Source organism: Lotus japonicus, chromosome 5 (genome assembly GCF_012489685.1).
Source record: "Lotus japonicus ecotype B-129 chromosome 5, LjGifu_v1.2".
In the NCBI taxonomy this organism is placed as follows: Eukaryota; Viridiplantae; Streptophyta; class Magnoliopsida; order Fabales; family Fabaceae; genus Lotus; species Lotus japonicus.
In genome coordinates, this window is record NC_080045.1 from 3,510,191 (window position 1) to 3,530,546 (window position 20,356).

General features: G+C 40.6%; 2 protein-coding genes across 2 annotated transcripts; both read left to right on the forward strand.

Annotated features, from left to right (window-relative positions):
- The first annotated feature begins 2,391 nt into the window (after positions 1-2,391).
- Positions 2,392-7,116, forward strand: LOC130717565 (probable protein phosphatase 2C 55). Its single transcript, XM_057567824.1, has 5 exons — positions 2,392-2,595; positions 2,677-3,546; positions 4,436-4,760; positions 5,499-5,648; positions 6,593-7,116. The coding sequence occupies exons 2-5, from the start codon at positions 2,816-2,818 to the stop codon at positions 6,887-6,889; spliced, it is 1,503 nt and encodes a 500-aa protein (XP_057423807.1). The 5' UTR covers positions 2,392-2,595; positions 2,677-2,815; the 3' UTR covers positions 6,890-7,116.
- A 697-nt stretch (positions 7,117-7,813) lies between these two features.
- Positions 7,814-9,662, forward strand: LOC130718877 (arabinosyltransferase RRA3-like). The gene is made up of 2 exons (XM_057569508.1): positions 7,814-8,156; positions 8,258-9,662. The coding sequence occupies exons 1-2, from the start codon at positions 7,989-7,991 to the stop codon at positions 9,371-9,373; spliced, it is 1,284 nt and encodes a 427-aa protein (XP_057425491.1). The 5' UTR covers positions 7,814-7,988; the 3' UTR covers positions 9,374-9,662.
- Positions 9,663-20,356: the final 10,694 nt, after the last annotated feature.

The window sequence follows — 20,356 nt, forward strand, 5'->3', positions numbered from 1 at the left end:
TCTTTGGTCTCACAATCTTCTGCTTTCATGTTGTTGCATAAAAGAGGGAAATAAAGTATAATGAGAAACTTCCAACCTTTTTTTGTCCAATCATTTTCTAATCCCTCTTTTGTTGTCTATGTATGTGTTTGGATATTTGTGGGCACCAATGCAAAGGAACATTAGCATGCACTTCAAAATATAAAATGAACAGAACTCTTACAGATTTGAATCAAAGTCAGTTCATATTGCACTCAACTTGTATTCAAATAAGCACGAATTGCATGCATGACGCACCACTAGTGTCATATGATAATTCATCTTCACCTCTGGTTCATTCTCTATTTTTTTCTTTCTTACTGGATACTATGCAGGAAAGGAGCTACACTGAAACAAAAAGTGGTAGTTTACCCTTAAAGTAAAAAAAATGTTCTAAGTATAGCGGTTGGTAGAATAAGGATAGTACATGATGGTAAAATTTTCTCCATTTCACTCCAAGCCAAATAAACTACCATGCTGATTTCGTGAGTGGTTTGTTCACTTTGTTGGTTTGGAGGTTGTCTCCTACCCTACCAGGTCCTCAGTTCGAAATCGGCACAGTAAGAAAATATCATTGCCTATGTTTATATTTGGTTAAATTCTCTGATGAACAAGTTAGAAGAGTTTGTCGGTTTGTCCACTCTAAAGAAAAAAAGAAAAGAACATATTAGTGGATAACATTAATGCTAATAGGGATTGGCTAATCTTAATTTAACGTTTAAGTGTCATATAGCAAAGGGGTTACTTACAATGTAGTATTGGTTTAGTGGTAGATAAACAAGATCTTGGTAAGGGTGATGACACAAGTTTTGAACATGTGAATGTGAAAGTTATCTTTTAGGAGGGGCGAACACAATTTCTGCAACAAGTTTAAACTCAACAAAGACAAATATATTGCTCTATGATAAGGATATTTTTATATGAGAACATAAGAATAAATAATGTATGTTAAACTTAATCATGAGTGACTAAGATTAAAATAATTTAATAGTCATATGATAGTTACATGACCATTTAAAAATGTCATGTGGCTTAAAAATAAGAATCCAATCTAAATAAAATCATTGTTAAATTCAAAATCAAGTGTATGAGTCGATTAAGTTTACCTAAGAGATTATGGTTTTAATTTATTTATTGGGTCTTTTCCACCCAAGAGATTGTAGCTAAGCAATAATTATAAAATTTACAATCAAACTAAACAATTGACTAATTAAATTATGGATGAACAAGTGAGGAGAACAATGAGTTTACACATATAAATCAGCTTAATTTGTGTGAAATCACACTTTTTTAATCTTTACTTATTTTCTAAACGAATTTTTTTTTTTGTTACAAGAGAAAGAGTTCTACACAAGTTTACATTCAATTTACCTTAATGATTGCCTTTTATAAGTTTAAGTGAAATTTAACTCATGTTATGATCTGCTTTAATTTTAAATTCAGTCCTTTAAACAAGAACTTAAGCTGTAAATTGGTACTTAATGTAAAGTATTTGTTTTGATGTGTGTACAAATTTATGTACAAGAGTCACAATAAATCAATTACAAGTAGGATGACACCTGCACGAGGCGGAGGCGGGGAGTGCCTTCCCGCTTCCCTTCCCCACATCTTTTTAATAAAAATAATATTATATTCAGAATGGGTGAAGGTCAAGCATAAACTGTTCCATTATGTCCCATAAATACCTTTAATTTCTGCATATTATTGCATTTCTATTTATTTATATTGTTAATAAAAATAATATTAATAATTATATTAAGAATGAGTGAAGGTCAAGCATAAACTGTTCCAATATGTCCCACAAACACCTTTAATTTATGCATATTATTGCATTTCTTTTTATTTATATTATTAATAAAAATAATATTATATAAATAAGGTGGGGTAAACCAAGTTTCTTTAATAGTTTGAGTTTTTTTTTGATACAAGCAAGCCAAAGAGAAAGGAAAAAAACCAAACTAACTAACGCCTAAGAAAAGAGGTGCCTCTCACATCATCTAGCAGCAACAAAAGATAGCCTCGGAGGAGTCTACAACACCAAACTAAAGCTCTGCTCCTACGACGCTCCAGGCTCCAACTTTGGCCAAAAGTCCGCACAGGCATTCACCTCCCAGAGCGTGTGGTCAAGCCACACCTCCCACTATTGCAGGAGAAGATCACAAATGTTGGCAATGAGCACTGCATAAGCGTGAAATCGCGAAGGGGAACCTTCAATAATAATAAAAATTATAATGATACAATTTTCTATTTTTAAAATAAGTTTTTCAATTGGACCAACTAAAGAAAAGAAAAAAGTCAAAAAAACACCCCTAATAATATTAATTAATGAACCCAAACCCTAGCTTACCTAAAGAGAAAGTTGAAGATAATCCAAAGATTTTGTCAAATATATACAAGCATGTTTCTTGGCGTTCATCTTGTTGTGGCTGTGGCAACCCATTTCAAGCGGGAAACTTAGCGGCACGCAGAGCATCTCATCTCATCTCATCGTGCCTCTTTCCCTTCCACCTAACCCTAATTTCAACCTTCTCTTCCAATCCCTAACAATTAGGGTTTTTATTATTCCCCCAAATCACTGTAAGATTCTTCAATTTCACTCCAAATTTATTGTAATTTATCATACCAACGATTTTCTGATATGGGTTTTGTGAATCACAGGTTTCTGAATCAGCCAAGATATTGAAAAGGGGTTTCTGTGAATCAAGCATCATTGATGCATCTGGAGTTACTATGAGATTGTATTTAGCTTCTAGCGGTGGTAACCATCTTGAAATTCAATTGCTTTATTGGTAAAATAATGCCATCCAGTTACTTTTCAAGGGTTGGAACTGCAATTCAGAGGTCAATTGCGGGGAAACAAGGCGAGTTTCGTGACTCTGCTGAGGTTCTTATTGGACAAGGGAAGCTCTTGTTCGGTGGTTCAAGGCTTTCCCATTCTGGGTATAGATTGTCTTGTGTGGAACCTCGCTCGGTTGCCACGGGTGCCGGTATTATTGCATTAGCTTCAAGATCAGAAAGAAAGGGGTTTTCTGTGGTTGACGCTCTGTCGAGGACGCTTTCGGTTCCTTCTGTGTCGGGGCCTTCAATTCAGATCTGTGGATACCATTCTGGACCTGAAAAGTTTTCAGCTGGTGCCAGGTTTCAGGTGAAAACTATGGCGGCTCGCTTGCCTGGTGCTGTGGTTGGTGAATGCTGTTTGGATAACAGAACTTTGAAGGGTGGTCGCCGGTCACTGTCGACAAAGAATAGCAGTAGTAATGTCTGTTTGAGCGCTGGTTTGAGGAATGGCGGAAGAGTGAGCATGAGTTTGAAGAACCACCATCAGCCAGATAGCCGTTCAATTTATAGCTATTTTGTTTATAATGTTGCAAAGAATTGGTGCGGCGCTTTCTCTCATTTGCAGTCAGGGTCTGGAGATTTTCATACTTCGTCGACTTCTTGTTACACTGTTGGTCCTGCTCAGGATGTGCCTTTTGAAACTTCTGCCCGCGAGGAGAAGCCAGCAAATTCTGCAGATTCATCTGAACAGTATGTTTTCTCCCTTTCATACTCATCATTATAAACATAACATGTATAGGAAGCCATGTCAAGTCTCTGCAGTTAAATCAAAATGCATGTATCAAGTTTTTGCGGTTAAGTCAACATTTATATATCTTGGTGCTGCATATGTGCCTTCACTGTTTATAATGATAATTGGGTCACTTATACTTGATTGTTCATGGTTATGGCTACAACAAACAGCCATTTATAATCTAAGGGAACTTTCAGAGGGAAATATTTTGAACTTAAGGATTGAGTGAGAAAGATATAGTTAAGTGAATCCGGTCTTTACATAGTAAGGATCACCAGGCTCTTTTAGCTTTAATGTTTTTGAAGCACTGAAAAATTGAGATTCATTGAACATTTGCATTTACTGATGCGATTTTGGGAATATAAATGGGAGGGTTGCCACTTCCATTATTAAAGAATGGGGAAATGCACAAAATCACCCTTCTAAATGGAACAATTTTTTTTAGTTTTAATGTTTATTACAAAATAATTGTGACCAGATTAGCGGTTCTTTCTAAGTTGAGAGTGGATGGAAGTTTATTAGCTAGAAAATTAGTAAAGACCAATTTATTGAACCCTTTTTCAATTGCGAAAGGGTAAGTTGTCAAGATTGGAACTTGATGAATCTATTTACCAAAAGAGACAAAGACACGGAGTGAAAAGATATTTTAATGCAGTAATATTGTGCTACAGGGAAAGAAAAAACCCCTCAGAAATTTAAGGTGTAATATTGACTTGTGGATCAACAGAAAACATGTATAGGATATATAACCAAAAACATTGGCCTTCTGTATATGTGCTGACTAAATATATTCTAAATTTGCAATTTTAATGACTGATTTGACGTGGTTGGAGATGATGACTACAGGAAAGCTCCTTCTGGCAAAACCCTTAAGTTAGTATCAGGATCGTGCTACTTGCCTCATCCTGATAAAGAAGATACTGGTGGAGAAGATGCTCATTTTATATGTTCTGAGGAACAGGCAATAGGGGTGGCAGATGGTGTTGGTGGTTGGGCAGATCTTGGTGTTAATTCTGGATTTTATTCTCGTGAGCTCATGTCCCACTCAGTGGAAGCTATTCGGGAGGAGCCCAAAGGTTCAGTTGATCCAGCTAGGGTGTTGGAGAAAGCACACTCAAGTACAAAAGCTAGGGGTTCCTCTACAGCATGCATTATTGCACTCACTGACCAGGTTACCTTCATCTTTATGATATCCTTTCGGAGTATTGCTATCGCTTTATTTGTGTCAGGCTGACATATAGTACTTTAAGCATCTCAGAATGCTGATAGACTAGTACTAAGTTTATCTATCGTATTTACTGTATCTATTTTCTTGATATTTCAAGTGTTGTTTTTTATGCTTCAATGGTTCTCTGGTGATTGCTTTCAGTTCTTGCACATTATTTTCTTGTGGTAAATTTATTTGTGACAGATAAAAAACTAGTCAGTGATATATAGGCAGAAGTAATCTTAGAGCATTGTAGATTTGCACCCATGGGAGTTTTAACTGAATGGGTCTATTGATGTGAAAACCTGTTTACAGAACAAATTACAGTATTAAATCATTTATCAGATAAAGGTGGTTTTCTTATTTAATTTTCTGAAATATAAGTTTGTCTGCATTGGATCAAAGCATGAGGTTATGTAATATGAAGCTCAAGTCAATAAAGATGATGGTTACTGTTTAGTACTTTTGAACTCCCAAAAGTACCAATCATGTCTGAACTTTCTAGTGAAACTTAGCCTTTCTTTTTTCTGCTGTGCTTGGTGTTGCATTTATTAAGGATATTTTTGACTTATCTAAGTTACAGATATCCTGTGATTGGAAATAATCAGTTTTGATATGTTATTTCATTATCCTCAAAAGGATCTCTGCTTCATTGCATTTTGTTTTTCAGCATAAATTCATTTTTTTATGTTCCTTTCATAGGGGCTTCATGCTATTAATTTGGGGGACAGTGGGTTTATGGTGGTCCGTGATGGGTGCACTATATTTCGGTCCCCAGTGCAGCAACATGATTTCAATTTCACCTATCAGCTAGAATGTGGCAGTAATGGTGATTTACCTAGTTCTGGCCAGGTATTTTTCCGTTGTCGATTTCATACTCAGAATTTGACTACATTGGTTAATGAACTATCATTTCATTCTCTCTTAATGATGATTGTCTTAATCCTTGCAAATTTTTTGCTAAATGATAATTTGTTCACCCTTGATGGACTATCATTCCATTCACTCTCGATGACAATTTGTGTAATCCATATGTAATGTTTGGTATTGGATCTGCTGCTCATTTATCACTTCCAATGATATACTTTCCCTTAGTACAATAAATGCATACAAAAGGATATGCGTACAAATTAGGCTGTTCAGTGCTTTGTGTGTCATATACACTTTTATATTTTAGCTCCCATGAAAACTTCAAATATGATCTGTAATCGCGAGGTCAAGCTGAACATATTCAATGTTAGCAATTGTCTAATTTTGGTGGCAGCCTTGATTCCTTGATTACAGGTAGTAAATTTAGGGGCTTAATTGAAATAAATTAGCTCAGCAAGGACTTTAAAGAGTAATAGTTAAAAGAGGGGAACGTGGCCTGAAAATGTCTGACTAAATCATCATTTTCTTGAGAGTTATGTTGTATTCCAGTAAAGAATTAGCTAGTATTTTGACTGAATTCAGCTAATTAAATGATGGTTGTTAGCAGGAACAACTCATCTATCCTAGAGTCAATAGGCATGCAAACTGATTGTGCAAAATTACCAGACACCTAAGTACCTAACGCTTTTGTTAAACTGTTGTTGAGTCAAGCATATTATGTATGTAACCCACGATCCAATAAGATGTAGCAGCTGATCTAATTGTTAGGAGACACTACAGATTTGTATTTGACGCCTTAGTTCCTCAGTGATAATGACATTGCTTGTTCGCAATAAAACACACACACACGCACACCGACATGATAAAATTTACTTGTTCTTTGCTACTTGTAGCATATGCTTAGATGGGGTTGTTTTGTTTGTCAGGTTTTTACAATTCCTATTGCTCCCGGGGATGTCATCGTTGCCGGCACTGATGGGCTGTTTGATAACCTTTACAACAATGAGATTACAGCGGTGGTGGTTCATGCCGTGAGAGCAAACCTAAGCCCTCAGGTGACAGCACAGAAGATAGCTGCATTGGCACGTCAACGGGCACTTGATAAGGACAGACAGACCCCATTCTCTACAGCTGCTCAAGATGCTGGATTCCGTTACTATGGTGGCAAGCTTGATGATACTACGGTCGTTGTTTCATATATTACTGGCTCTGGAGATGCATGAATTCATTTTGCTGTGTACCCCCCTGTATATATATACTCATTTTGTCACGGTTGGAGATGTATTTTGGATCTTATTTGGAAAAAAAATTGTTAGTCACAATTGAGATATAGCTCCATTCAATTTAGAGTTTCCTTCGGCTTGTTTTTTCAATTGGGTAGATACTGAAGTTTGAAAATGGTACTATTTCCAGTTATAAATTTGAATAAAAAAAGATTTGTTGATGTTGAGGAATGATGTATCGAGTGGATTGACCTATGGGCTGAGACTTGAGATTGAAATTATTCCTCTCTCACTCTTCATAAGTATCAAGTAGGTGGAGATCCCCTGAAAGTTTATGAAGATAAACACAATATTTAACTTGACATTGTTAGGTCACATTAGAAGATTGTAATATGTTGCGATTAATTCTTGCTATGAATGGAAGTTATAATAACTGGATATTAGTAACTCATTGGCTAAGGGTTTTTTGGTTGACTTTTTATATCTTTCATTTTATTTTATTTCCTCATCTTTAAAGGGGTTTCGATATGGATTTGGACACGAGAGTGTTTTGCAAGTACACCATGGACCACCAATTTATGCACGGAGTTGAGCAGAGACGATAACAACCCAAACCTAATCTCTTGTCCAAGTCAATGTCTCTTGGTAAACATGATATGAATACGAGTAATTATTCATTTACATTTCACTCTCTCATAAATCTCATTTTCACTTTTTTTTCTTTCTATTTCTTTTATTCATTCACATTTCTTGTCATTATCTTACTCATGTATAAGAGTAATTAATATGTAAACAAACTATTTTTCAACAAAACATTTTCCAATAAAAAAGATTGCAAACTAAGAAAGATATGACAGCCAGATAAACATATGAAAGCATATATTAAAGTTAAACAGTATTTTGTAGCTCTTATTTGTGGATTTAACTGAAGAAAAGAGACATTAATACATTAATTAAATACACACACAAACTGGGAAGACAGTTGTGTTGTTATTGTGTAGTGTAATGAATCCCTCTTCTCTGTTTCTCTCCATTTGCCATCGAACCAGTTGACGACCACTTCACCTCTCTACTCCACCTCGCAGTGCAGATCATCACCATGGCTGGTCGTAGAGACGCCTTGCTCACCAGAGACAAATCCCAATCCGCCGCCGGATCTCGGATCGCCGCCGCCGTACTCATCGGCGTTCTCCTCGGCTGTATCTTAGCCTTCTTCCTACCCCACGGCTTCTTCACCTCCTCCACCACTCCCATCCTCAATCACAAGGTTCCCTTCACTCTTTCCTGCATTAATATCCTTGTTTTCTTTCATGGGTCTTGTTAATATTGAATGCTGATATTTTTATTGAAAATCTGGGCACTGTTTAGATGGTTTCTTCTGCGTGTGAATCGCCGGAACAACTTGATGCGTTGAAACTGGATATTGAGTCTGCCAAGGAGAAGAATTCTGAGCTGAAGAAGAAGGTTAGGGGGCTAATGGAGAAGCTGCGTATGGCGGAGCAAGGGAAGGGTCATGCTCAGGAGCAGGTTATTGTGCTGGGTGAGAATCACAAGGCTGGTCCTTATGGCACTGTCAAGGGTCTCAGAACAAACCCACCTGTGATTCCTGATGAATCAGTGAACCCCAGATTGGGTAAATTGTTGGAGGAGGTTGCTATTTATAAGGAGCTTCTTGTTGTTCTTGCTAACACTAATGTGATGGAGATGTTGGAGGTGTGGTTCACCAATATCAAGAGGGTTGGCATACCTAATTACTTGGTTGTTGCATTGGATGATAAAATTGAGGAGTTTTGCAAGGCAAATGATGTTCCTGTTTATAGGAGGGACCCGGATCAGGGTGTGGATTCGGTCGCAAAGACGGGCGGGAACCATGCTGTTTCCGGGTTGAAGTTTCGGATTTTGAGGGAGTTTCTGCAACTGGGTTACAGTGTTCTTCTGTCAGATGTTGATATTGTGTACTTGCAGAACCCCTTTGATTATCTTTATAGGGATTCGGATGTGGAGTCTATGTCGGATGGTCATGATAATAGGACAGCTTATGGTTTTAATGATGTCTTTGATGAGCCTTCAATGGGGTGGGCTAGATATGCTCATACCATGAGAATATGGGTTTATAACTCTGGTTTCTTTTACATAAGGCCTACTCTTCCTTCGATTGAGCTCTTGGATCGTGTTGCTAGCCGTCTTTCTACGGATTCAAAAGCGTGGGATCAGGCTGTTTTTAATGAAGAGCTGTTTTTCCCTTCACATCCGGGTTATGATGGACTTCATGCTGCAAAAAGGACAATGGATATGTACCTTTTTATGAACAGCAAGGTTCTCTTTAAGACTGTAAGGAAAGATGCTAAGCTCAAGAAGTTGAAGCCAGTGGTTGTACACCTTAACTACCATCCTAATAAATTTGATAGGATGAAGGCTGTAGTTGATTTCTATGTCAATGGGAAACAAGATGCGCTAGACAGTTTCCCTGATGGTTCTGATTGATAGGAACATCAAAATAGTGATGAGGGTTCTAACACGGGGATGGAATCATGTGCTCAAGCTGATGTGATACAGAGGCAACCATTTTGGTTCAGGATCGATTTTATCTCATTGCACTTTCTGTTTTCGTTTTTACAATCTGTTCTGTATGATATCATTGATTAAACAGGTTTCTGTACTCTAGTCTATGCTCTTAACTTTGTATATGTTTTGTTTTCTGTGTATGAAGTGGAAATTCAATGCTTATGCAACCTTTTTAAAGGCAAATGAGAAAAATTAACTGCTGCTGCTATTACAGTTCTAGTGATGTTTTCTAAAGATTGTAATGGGGATCTTTAGACTCTAGTTGCCTGCATATTGTTTTCCGCATTGAGGAACCAGCTGAAAAGGAAAATGATACTCCAAATCTTGCATACTTGTTATTGTTAGTGTTTTGGCATTTGTTACAGTTGTTTCATTATAGCTTCTTGTTCTGGATTTGACTCTTTTCTCTTGCCACATCCCAACATGGTCTCAAGTACCTTCCCATAACTCTTCTCCTTACATCACATGGTGGGTTTCTTTCTTTTTTCCATGCATAACATGAAAAATGATGAATCACATGTCAGCTGTACAGGAGAGTTGACTTAGGGCGCTAGTCAATGAATCAAATGTACAGATAGTGCTTATAACGTTGTGTCATAATACCTGGATTCCAGGCCAAAGATTCATGAGCTAACAATATCTTTTTCCCTTTTTCCTTCTTTTGTAGTAATTCACAATTTTTCTCTCCTTTTACTTGCTTCTTTTAAATTTACCATAATAGGAGGAGCCTAAGCATTTATTTAAGCAATTGCTTTCCCATTAATAACCATACCAATTGCACCAGTCATCCTATAAAGCAACTAAATCATTTAAGCATCATGAGCATACTATTTAAGCACCTAAAATTATTCCAACCTTATTATGAGCACGGTGCCAAAAGATATAAATATATCAATAGGCTCAAAGTGAGTACTACCTAATAATGATACAACACTAATTTTGAACATCAAGAAAGATGCCTAAAGTGCCTTAGTCATTTTGAAGCATTCAAACAAAAAAGAATGACCTTAACAAGGTTTCCAAGCAAGTTATGGAGCACACAGACCTAGCTAGATACAACCAATCGCACATAGAGAAATGGGTAACATATAACAATGTAGTTCACGATCCCTTATGTATACTCAAATCACTTTTAGAAGCTAGGTCCAACAAAGAGTAAGCTAATATGAGGTTTAATCTAATCATCAACTTCCTGAAGATTATCTCACAATATATTTAGTTATTAATCATCAAAAGGGTATTTGGTTCCTATGTGATATAGCCTTAATTTCCTTATCATGCATGTATTATGAAATTATGACTCAAATACAATTTCATTTCTCAACATATTAAGTGCATAGAAGAATGTGAGAGTTTCTAAATGTGAGCTCCTCTTTTCATTTTAGTTTTGCCTCTATGTTCACCTTGGTGAGTTTCTTACAAAAATGATTCATTGGTTCATTGTAGTACTAAAGTATACATGTTGGCTACTAGTTCCAAATGAGACCTCCTCTTTTATTTTATTTTTGGCTCCTTCTAGTAGCAGTTTCATCCTTTTTTAGCATATTTCAGGTCTCCTTCAATTTCATATTCTGTTCAACTTTTAGGTTCCATTCAAGAGGAACATTTTTTTCTTCCTCCAACAACACTACATCATTTTTTTCTCTAGGGTAGCGACCTCTTTTTCTCCTCAAAGTAAAAGCCTCAACTTGCTCCAGACGACTTGGTTCAAGTTGGCTAGGCTATGTTTCTTTATTCTTTGGATCTAGAGACTTGTACATTGGTTAGGATGAGGCTCTGAATTGCTGAGCCCCCATCTTCAAATGTTGGATGTAAACCATAATCAGCTAATTAAGTTCGGTTATTGTACCTATTATCAATATCCGAGTGGATTGGACGGGACATAAAGGATGCTTATGCTCGCCCAAAATGAGCAACCAGATGAACAAAAGCAGCCTTGGCGGGATTCACGGAACAACACCGAATCCCGCCCTTCCTTTAGGTAGGCCCACACGCCAGCTGGAAGATTCCTTTAGGTTTGTCTTATATGTATAAAGGCTTGAGCCCCGGTTGTCAGGCCCAAGTACAGCGAAAGTCCACATCATGATCATTCCCTCTATAAAAGGAGAGGTCAACACCTTGTAAAAAGTACCTTTTGAACATTTAATGAGAATATTCCTTTCATGATATTTTTACTCTGCTAGGGTTTACTTTCTGTCAGTTTCTTACGTCAGATCTCCCTAAGTACAGAACATTGGCGTCGTCTGTGGGTCTTACCTCGATCTATTACTTGACGTAGAAGGTGAGCTTTAAGATCCATGGAAACTCGTTCGTGTGGCGGGGGCCGCCGCGATCATCGCCGGAGGGGTGGTGGTCGTCACGGCGGCCGCGGCGGTGGACGATACAACAACCGTGAAGTACCTCAAGAGCCGGAGCAGGAGGCTTCTTCGGAGGGGGTTCACTCAGTGGCGCAGTCACCGGTGTCGTTGGTGAATGCAGCTCCGGGGAGACCTTCAGATCTGATAGCTAGATCAGATCCAGGAGTCAGGCGACGATCAGCGCCGCCTGAATACATAAATCTGGACGACCTCAAAAAAACCAGCGTTCCGAGAAAAGCACCAGAAGTAGTGACGGGAATCACTCCGACGGCCTTGCAACAAATGTTGGACACTTTGCAAAAAGTACAAAGCCAGAACGAGCAGTTGCAAGCCCAGGTGGAGCATTTAACCCAGCGACAAGACTATAAGCAAGAACAACGGCTCGAGGCTGAGGACGTTGTTGAATTCCAGCCTTTTGTTCCCGCCATCACAAGGGTGGGCATACCAAAGCATCTGCAAACGATGGCTTTGGACGCCTTTTCAGGCGACTCTGACCCCATGGAACACTTGCGTTACTTTAACACAAAAATGGTTATTGGAGGAGCAACAGATGAGGTGAAGTGTAGGTTGTTACCATCAACGTTCAAGGGGATGGCGATGCAATGGTTCATCCGCCAACCGCCCTTCTCCATTGACAATTTTACTGATTTGTCCACGAAATTCTTAACTCAATTCTCCGCCAATAAAACTACCAAGGCAACCATGTTTGACCTTATCAGCATACATCAACAGCTAGGGGAGAAGCTCAAGAACTACATGGCACGATTTAGTAAAATGGCGGTTCAACTGGAGGAAGACAATCCGGATGTTTGCCTGGCGTCTTTCAAAAATGGCCTCAGGGCGGGTGATTTGAACCGAGATTTGACTAGACGACCGGCGAAGGACATGCTGGATCTTCGTGCCCGCGTTCAGGAATTCATCTTGATTGAACAAGATGATCAAAAGAAGCAAGAACGAGAGGAGGGGAGAAAAAACGTCCAGCCTGGCGGAGTTCCGCAAGAAAAGAACAAAACTGGAAAGGATGCACGAGTAGCTCAAACTCCACGTATTCCAAGACCCGGCCCCTATCAAAATTCCAAGCCCGGGTTCCAGAATACGTGGCACAGGAATCCCCAGGGTACCGCTGCAGCCCTGGCTGGCCAACAAGGACCATCGCCAACTCCTGTCCCACTTACTAAATTGAATGCCCCTCTAAGCACTATTTTAAAGGCAGTTGCACAGACAAATGCGGTGCAATATCCGCCGCCTCCTAGGCGACCACCAGCCAATGTGGATACAAACCGATGGTGTGAGTATCACAAAACGTTGGGGCACACCACAGATAATTGTTGGAATTTGAGGCGGGAGATCGATAGATTGATCAAGGCTGGCCATCTAGCGAATTTTGTTAAAGAAGCAGCAACATCAGAGGCCACTAAGATAACCCAGGGGGACAAGGGCAAAGGAAAAGAGATAGTGGAAGAATTGGGCGACCCTGTTGGAGAATGCTCATCGATTGCGGGAGGATTTGGAGGAGGTGTTGTTTCAAGCAAGGCCAGAAAGCGATACGTGGCGGCTATTCATTCGGTTCATGAGGTGTATGAGGGCGAGTGCTGGTTGAATCACTCTCCCATCATTTTTACCCCTCAAGATTTTGCACATGTTATTCCTCATGAAAATGATCCGATTGTAGTAACAATCAGGGTCAACAATTACATGACCAAAAAGTGTTTTTGGACCAGGAATTTTCGGCGGACATCATTTATGGGGACGCCTTTGATCGCCTGGGGTTGAAGGAGACAGACTTGAAACCTTATACTGGGACCCTGGTGGGGTTCACAGGGGACCGTGTCAATGTGCGAGGATATGTGGAAATACCAACGGCTTTTGGCAAGGGGGATTTCGTCAAAAAATTTCAGGTGAAGTATTTGGTATTGGCATGTAGGGCCAATTACAACGTACTCTTGGGGCGGGACACCCTCAACAAGTTATGTGCCGTAATTTCAACAGCGCATTTAACTGTTAAGTACCCAGCTTGTAATGGGAAGGTTGGCGTTCTTCGAGTAGATCAAAGTGCAGCAAGGGAGTGTTACCTTCGCAGTGTGGCTCTTTATGGGAGAAAGGCCGCCAAGGAAAGTCACTGTATCACGGAGATTTTTCCACATGAAGGATTTAGTCTGGATCCAAGGGATGACGCTGATGATTTCCGCCCACAACCTTTGGAGGAAACAAAATCAGCACAAATCAAGGATAAAGTTTTGAAAATCGGTAGCGGATTAACAAAGGAACAAGAAAAAAGATTGATCACCTTGTTGGGCGAGAACTTGGATATTTTTGCATGGACAATCAATGACGTGCCAGGAATCGATCTCAATGTAATCACTCATAAGTTGGCGATACGGGCAGGAGCAAAACCAGTCATCCAACCAAGGCGACGGATGAGCGACGAAAAGAACAAGGCGGTTCAGGTAGAAACTGAGAAATTGATCAAGGCACAATTTACTCGTGAGGTACAATACCCGACCTGGCTCGCCAACGTTGTGATGGTCAAGAAGGCTAATGGAAAGTGGAGAATGTGCACGGACTACACAAGCCTGAACAAAGTGTGTCCCAAAGATTCATATCCTCTTCCCAATGTTGATAAGTTGGTAGATGAGGCTTCTGGCAACGAACTTTTAAGTCTCATGGATGCATATTCTGGCTACAATCAAATCATGATGCATCCTTCGGATGAGGAAAGTACGGCGTTCATGACTAACCAGGCGAATTATTGTTACAAAACCATGCATTTTGGTTTGAAAAATGCTGGAGCCACCTATCAACGCCTCATGGATAAAATCTTTTCAAAGCAAGTTGGAAGAAATATGGAAGTGTATGTTGATGACATGATTGTTAAGTCGACCAAGTCAAAGGATCATGGCGACGATCTCAAGGAAGCCTTTGCCCAGCTAAGGAAATATCAAATGAAGCTAAATCCCGAGAAATGCTCGTTTGGGATTCAGGGGGGGGAAATTTTTGGGCTTCATGATAACAGCAAGAGGGATTGAAGTAAACCCAGATAAAGGCAAGGCGATCTTAGAAATGAAAAGCCCAACAAGTGTAAAGGAGGTTCAGCGATTAACAGGACGAATGGCCGCCTTATCACGCTTTCTGCCAATGGCGGGTGATAAAGCGGCCCCTTTCTTCACCTGTTTAAAAAAGAATTCCAAGTTTCAGTGGACAGAGGAATGCGAGCAAGCTTTTACCAAGTTGAAAGAAACATTAGCAACGCTACCGGTACTCTCCAGGCCAACGCCAGGCGTTCCATTAATACTCTATCTAGCAGTTACTGACAAGGCGGTGAGTACGGTGTTGCTCCAGTTGGAAGGAAATAAGCAAAAGGTTATATACTTTGTGAGCCATACTTTGCAGGGGGCAGAATTGCGGTACCAAAAAATTGAAAAGGCGGCATTGGCGATTCTGAAAACGGCAAGGCGCCTTAGGCCTTATTTCCAAAGTTTCCAAGTCAAAGTCAAAACTGATGTTCCCTTAAGGCAGGTACTCCAGAAGCCTGACTTATCAGGGCTGTTGGTCAGCTGGTCAGTTGAGTTATCAGAATATGATATACAATATGAGCCCAGGGGCCAAGTTACAATACAAAGCTTGATCGACTTTGTTGCGGAATTAACACCTACGGAAGGCGAGAGAAACCAAGGCGAGTGGATCCTGGCTGTTGATGGATCCTCAAACAACACCGGAAGTGGAGCTGGAATAACCATCGAAAGCCCAGATAAGATGGTCATTGAGCCATCTTTAAAGTTCGAATTCAAGGCAAGTAACAACCAATCAGAGTATGAGGCCCTGATCGCCGGACTAAGGCTGGCCATTGAGCTAGGTGTTCAAAAATTATTCATCAAGGGCGACTCACAGCTGGTGGTTAAACAAGTAAATGGCGAGTATCAAGTCAAGGACTCGCAACTTTCAAAATACCTGGAGGTGGTGCGAAGATTAATGATGGAAATTGGGAAGATCAGAATAGAGCACGTTCCAAGAAGTTAAAACGAAAGGGCTGATGTGTTAGCAAAGTTGGCTAGCACGGGTGGGTTGGGCAATTATCAAACAGTTATTCAGGAAACTCTCCCTCGCCCCAGTATTGACTTGGTGGAAGTGAAGTTAAAATCAGTGAAGTCAGTTATCGAAGGCGAGCCTTCGTGGATGGAGCCAATAAAGATTTTCTTGTTAAATCCTTCAAAGGACGACGGTTTGAACTCAAGAGCAAAACGTAGGGAGGCCAGTTTTTATACACTGGTTGATGGTGAGTTATATCGGCGAGGAATTATGACTCCTATGCTGAAGTGTGTTGACACTAAGGATGCTCCTGGGATAATGGCGGAAGTCCATGAAGGAGTGTGTTCCAGTCATATCGGCGGGCGATCATTAGCGGTAAAGGTATTGAGGGCAGGATTCTATTGGCCAACAATGAAAAAGGACTGTCTGGAATACGTCAAGAAGTGTGAAAAATGTCAAGTCTTTTCTGACTTACATAAGGCTCCGCCAGAAGAATTAACAACCATGATGGCGCCTTGGCCATTTGCCATGTGGGGGACTGACATTTTGGGACCATTCCCAGTGGCAAAGGCTCAAATGAAGTATATCATCGTGGCGGTTGATTACTTCACCAAATGGATAGAAGCTGAAGCAGTGGCGACTATCACGGCAGCCAAGGTTAGGAATTTCCTGTGGCGACGAATTGTGTGTAGATTTGGGGTTCCCATGGCTTTGGTAATGGACAACGGGACCCAATTTACAAGTAATGTCACCCGGGAATTTTGCGCAGAAATGGGAATTGAGATGAGATTTGCTTCAGTAGAACACCCACAAACCAATGGACAAGCCGAGTAAGCTAACAAAGTTATTTTGAAAGGCTTAAAAAAGAAGCTGGATGAAGCGAAAGGGCTTTGGGCGGAAGAACTACCAGGCGTTCTTTGGGCATATAACACCACTGAACAGTCAAGCACGAGGGAAACCCCGTATCGTTTAACTTATGGAACTGATGCCATGCTCCCAGTGGAAATAGAAAATCAAAGTTGGCGAGTGTCTCAGTTTAATGAGAATGACAACGGGGAAAATCTGATAGCAAATCTAATTATGTTGCCTGAGGAACAACGGGAGGCACACATAAGGAATGAGGCGGGAAAAGTGAAGGTTGCGAGAAAATTCTCAACGAAAGTAATACCAAGAAAGATGAGGGTAGGAGACTTAGTGCTCCGAAAAAATACAATACCTGACAAGCACAACAAACTCTCGCCCAATTGGGGCGGCCCTTACAGGATTATAGGCGACGTTGGAGGAGGAGCTTATAAGTTAGAGCAACTTAATGGTCAAAAGGTTCCACGAACATGGAACGCCTCTCATCTGAAACAGTATTTTAGTTAAAAGAAACAACAAAGGTAAATGAAGCTGTACTCTTTTTTCCTTTCTTTGGAAGGTTTTTAATGAGGCAGCATGTGTAAAGAATGAATGGACAATTGTTCCATGTATGAAAAAGTAATGAAAAGAACATTTCAACAGAATTGTTATTTATTAACTTATATTACGAGTTTATGCAAGGTAAATCGTATCAAGGTATATACTACCGCGAGTAAATCTTTCGGAATAAGAAAGTAACGCCACCAAACATTACAAGCCTTGGCAATTCTAGTGGCCACTAGAAACCAAGCCTCGTCGAAAAATCGGCTAAGGTATGTAAACCTAAATAACAACAAAGTGTGGTAACAGCCTCAAGGTAACAACAAATAAACTTAAACAGATTTCATTAAAGGTAAGAATGGGGCGAAGCCCATACACGACTTGAAATAACAATAAACAAAAGGGCAATGCCCAGAGCAAAATGTTGACTTCATTAAATAAAAACAAATTCAAGGCAGATTCTCGTTGTTGGCGCTGTTTCCTTGGCCTGCAACAGCTTGGGGGTCTTCCTTTCCTTGATCCTCACCCTTGTTCTGGTCATTTCTATCTCCGCCATCATCATCTTCTTCTTCTTCAGGCTCACTTTCATCATTGAATTGAGGAAGGAGGTCGAGGCTAATGTCATCATCGCCAACCACCTGACCATCCTTGATCTCCTTCAGATACCCAATGCGGGAAAGATCAAAGCCGGGCTCAACCACACTTATTTGCTCTTTGGCCGCCAGAAAGCCTTGAGCAAACTGGAGAGAAGCACGCCCTAAGATAGAAGCATTCAGGCGTTCGTACTTCTTTTCCAGTTTTTGGCACTTGGCTTGAACAGCAGTGTGTTTGTCGTTGATGGCTTCTTTCAGAGACTTGATCTTCTGAAGAAGCAGGTCAGAAGCCGCCAAGTCATCAGTTAACTTAGTGCACTTTTCCTCAGCAGATTTCAGCTTCTTGTTGGCGGTCTCAGCATCAGCCTTAGCTCGCTCATAGGCAGTCTTATAATCGGCCGCCTTCTTCTCGAAACGATTATTGGCTGAAATCAATTCCTTCACACACTGAGCCATTCCCGCCACAGTGCTGGCGGCGGAAAACGCATGAAATATTGCCAAGGAAGCAATATTGGGGGGGCCTTGACCGGAAATATCTTTGTGGACCCGGTTGTCGAAAGTGCGGGTCATGAAGTCCAACCCGTTGAAGTGAGGATCATTTAAACTCAGCAAAGGGGGAGGAGCCTCGCCACCAATGGCTGAGCTAGTGCCAGCTTGGCTAAATGGAGTTGGCGGGCGGTTGATCAGCATGCTTGAATCCTGGTTAGGTGGCGGGATAGTGTCATGTCCCTTCTTTTTCTCCGCAGGCTGACTTTTGGAAGCTGCACCAGCTGAATCGAGAGTTGATTGATGAGAAGGTTTACCACCAGTAGCGCCTGAAGTTCTTTGGCGCTTAGGGTCCCTGACATTATCAGAGCCCGAAGCACCTTCATTCTTCTTCTTTTGCTCATTTTCGGCGGCCCTTTTCTTTGCCGCCGCTGCAGACTGGACGAGGTATTCCTTCATCTTCAATGGGTTAGAGTCAACCTTGCCTTTTCCCATCGTAGCTGCACGGAAAGTATTAGTTAGACAAAACACATGAACAAAAAGAAAGGCAAGTCATGTGCAAAGATCATAAACTTACTAAAAAACTGATTTAAAGTGCCGGCTTTCGACGCCTCAATCAAGTCATGGCCAGAGAGTACTGGTAGTGTGCGAAGATAATCGGCGATACCTTGCTCAGACTCATCTAAGGCGTCATATGAAATGGATATTTTGCGGCGAGGATTTTTTGTCCAGTAAAAGGGGAAGAGTGGATTATTATCGGAATCTCGAAACAAGTTATTTATTTCGGGCGACTCCATAACTTTGAAATATTTTTTCTGCCACACTTTGTAATGGCTTTTAAGGGCGGTGAATCGGCTCATGTTCTTACGGGCTAGAAGGGGAACCCACTTGACAGATGTAGGTTTTGTGGTGACTGTCTTATAGAAAAGGAAAAACAAGGGGTAGGTGGGAGTGAAACTCAAATGTTCGCAAAGAATTTCAAAACAACGGATAAAACCCCAGGCGTTGGGTTGGAGTTGACAAGGCGCCACGTTCAGAAAGGAAAGAACGTGACATATAAAGGGCGAGAATTGAAGTTTGATATTCAAGTCCAAGAAAAAATAACCATAAACATAAAAGAAATCGGGCGATTCATCGGACAAGTCTTTGCGTAAAAGAACACAATCACCCTCGCCACAGGGAAGAACATTCAACAGGTGATCTACGTTATTAGAAGTGGCGGGGTTTATTTTTGTAAACCCTTGGGACGATATTCGAAGCGAGCTGATGCTTCCAATACTGCCCCAGATGGAACGCAAAAGACATTTATCTTCAACCAAATGTGCGTTTGAACGCCACTCGGGTGAAGACAATTCTCCATTCGAAGAGAGAATAGAGTCTACTGAGCCGGCGGGACCGGAATCCTCATGAGTAGAGGGCGAGGAATAAATTTCAATAACGGCGGGGGCAGAAACTTCCCCAGTGGGGGTAGAAACTTCCCCCTCCGTAGATGGTGAAGAAAGTTCTAAAGAAGAAATGCTGATATTTTGCAGTGACATACTGGGTAATTTCATAAAAATAAAAAGAAGATGAACAGTTGCAGAAAGAAAAAAGAAGAAGATGAACAGTGTCAAGAAAGAAGAAAGAGGAAAGACTCACCGGAAGAAGAGGTGGAGGATGGAGTAGAAAGGAGGTCGGCTATGGGAAAGCACCGCGCAATGACGACGGCCGGAGTGACGGAGGTTCGCCGGAGTTCAAAATAGGAGAAAGTGAGAATCGCATAGGGTTTGAGGAAAAGGGTTTTCAGAAAAAGTGAAAAGTGAAAAGTAAAAAGGGTTTTTATAGAGGAAAAGGGAGGAGAGAGAATGAGTGGGTAGATCGTGAAGAGTCGTGGGATCGTGGGATTTGAAATTTGAAAAGGTATGAAGCGAAAAGACATTACTCCTCGAGACGCACAACTGAAAATTGCATTCATGGCAAATGATGACGAAATCCCGGAAAACAAGGATACGTGCGTCAGTTGAAAAGACGTGAGTGACGGTTATGATGAGGGCGATGTA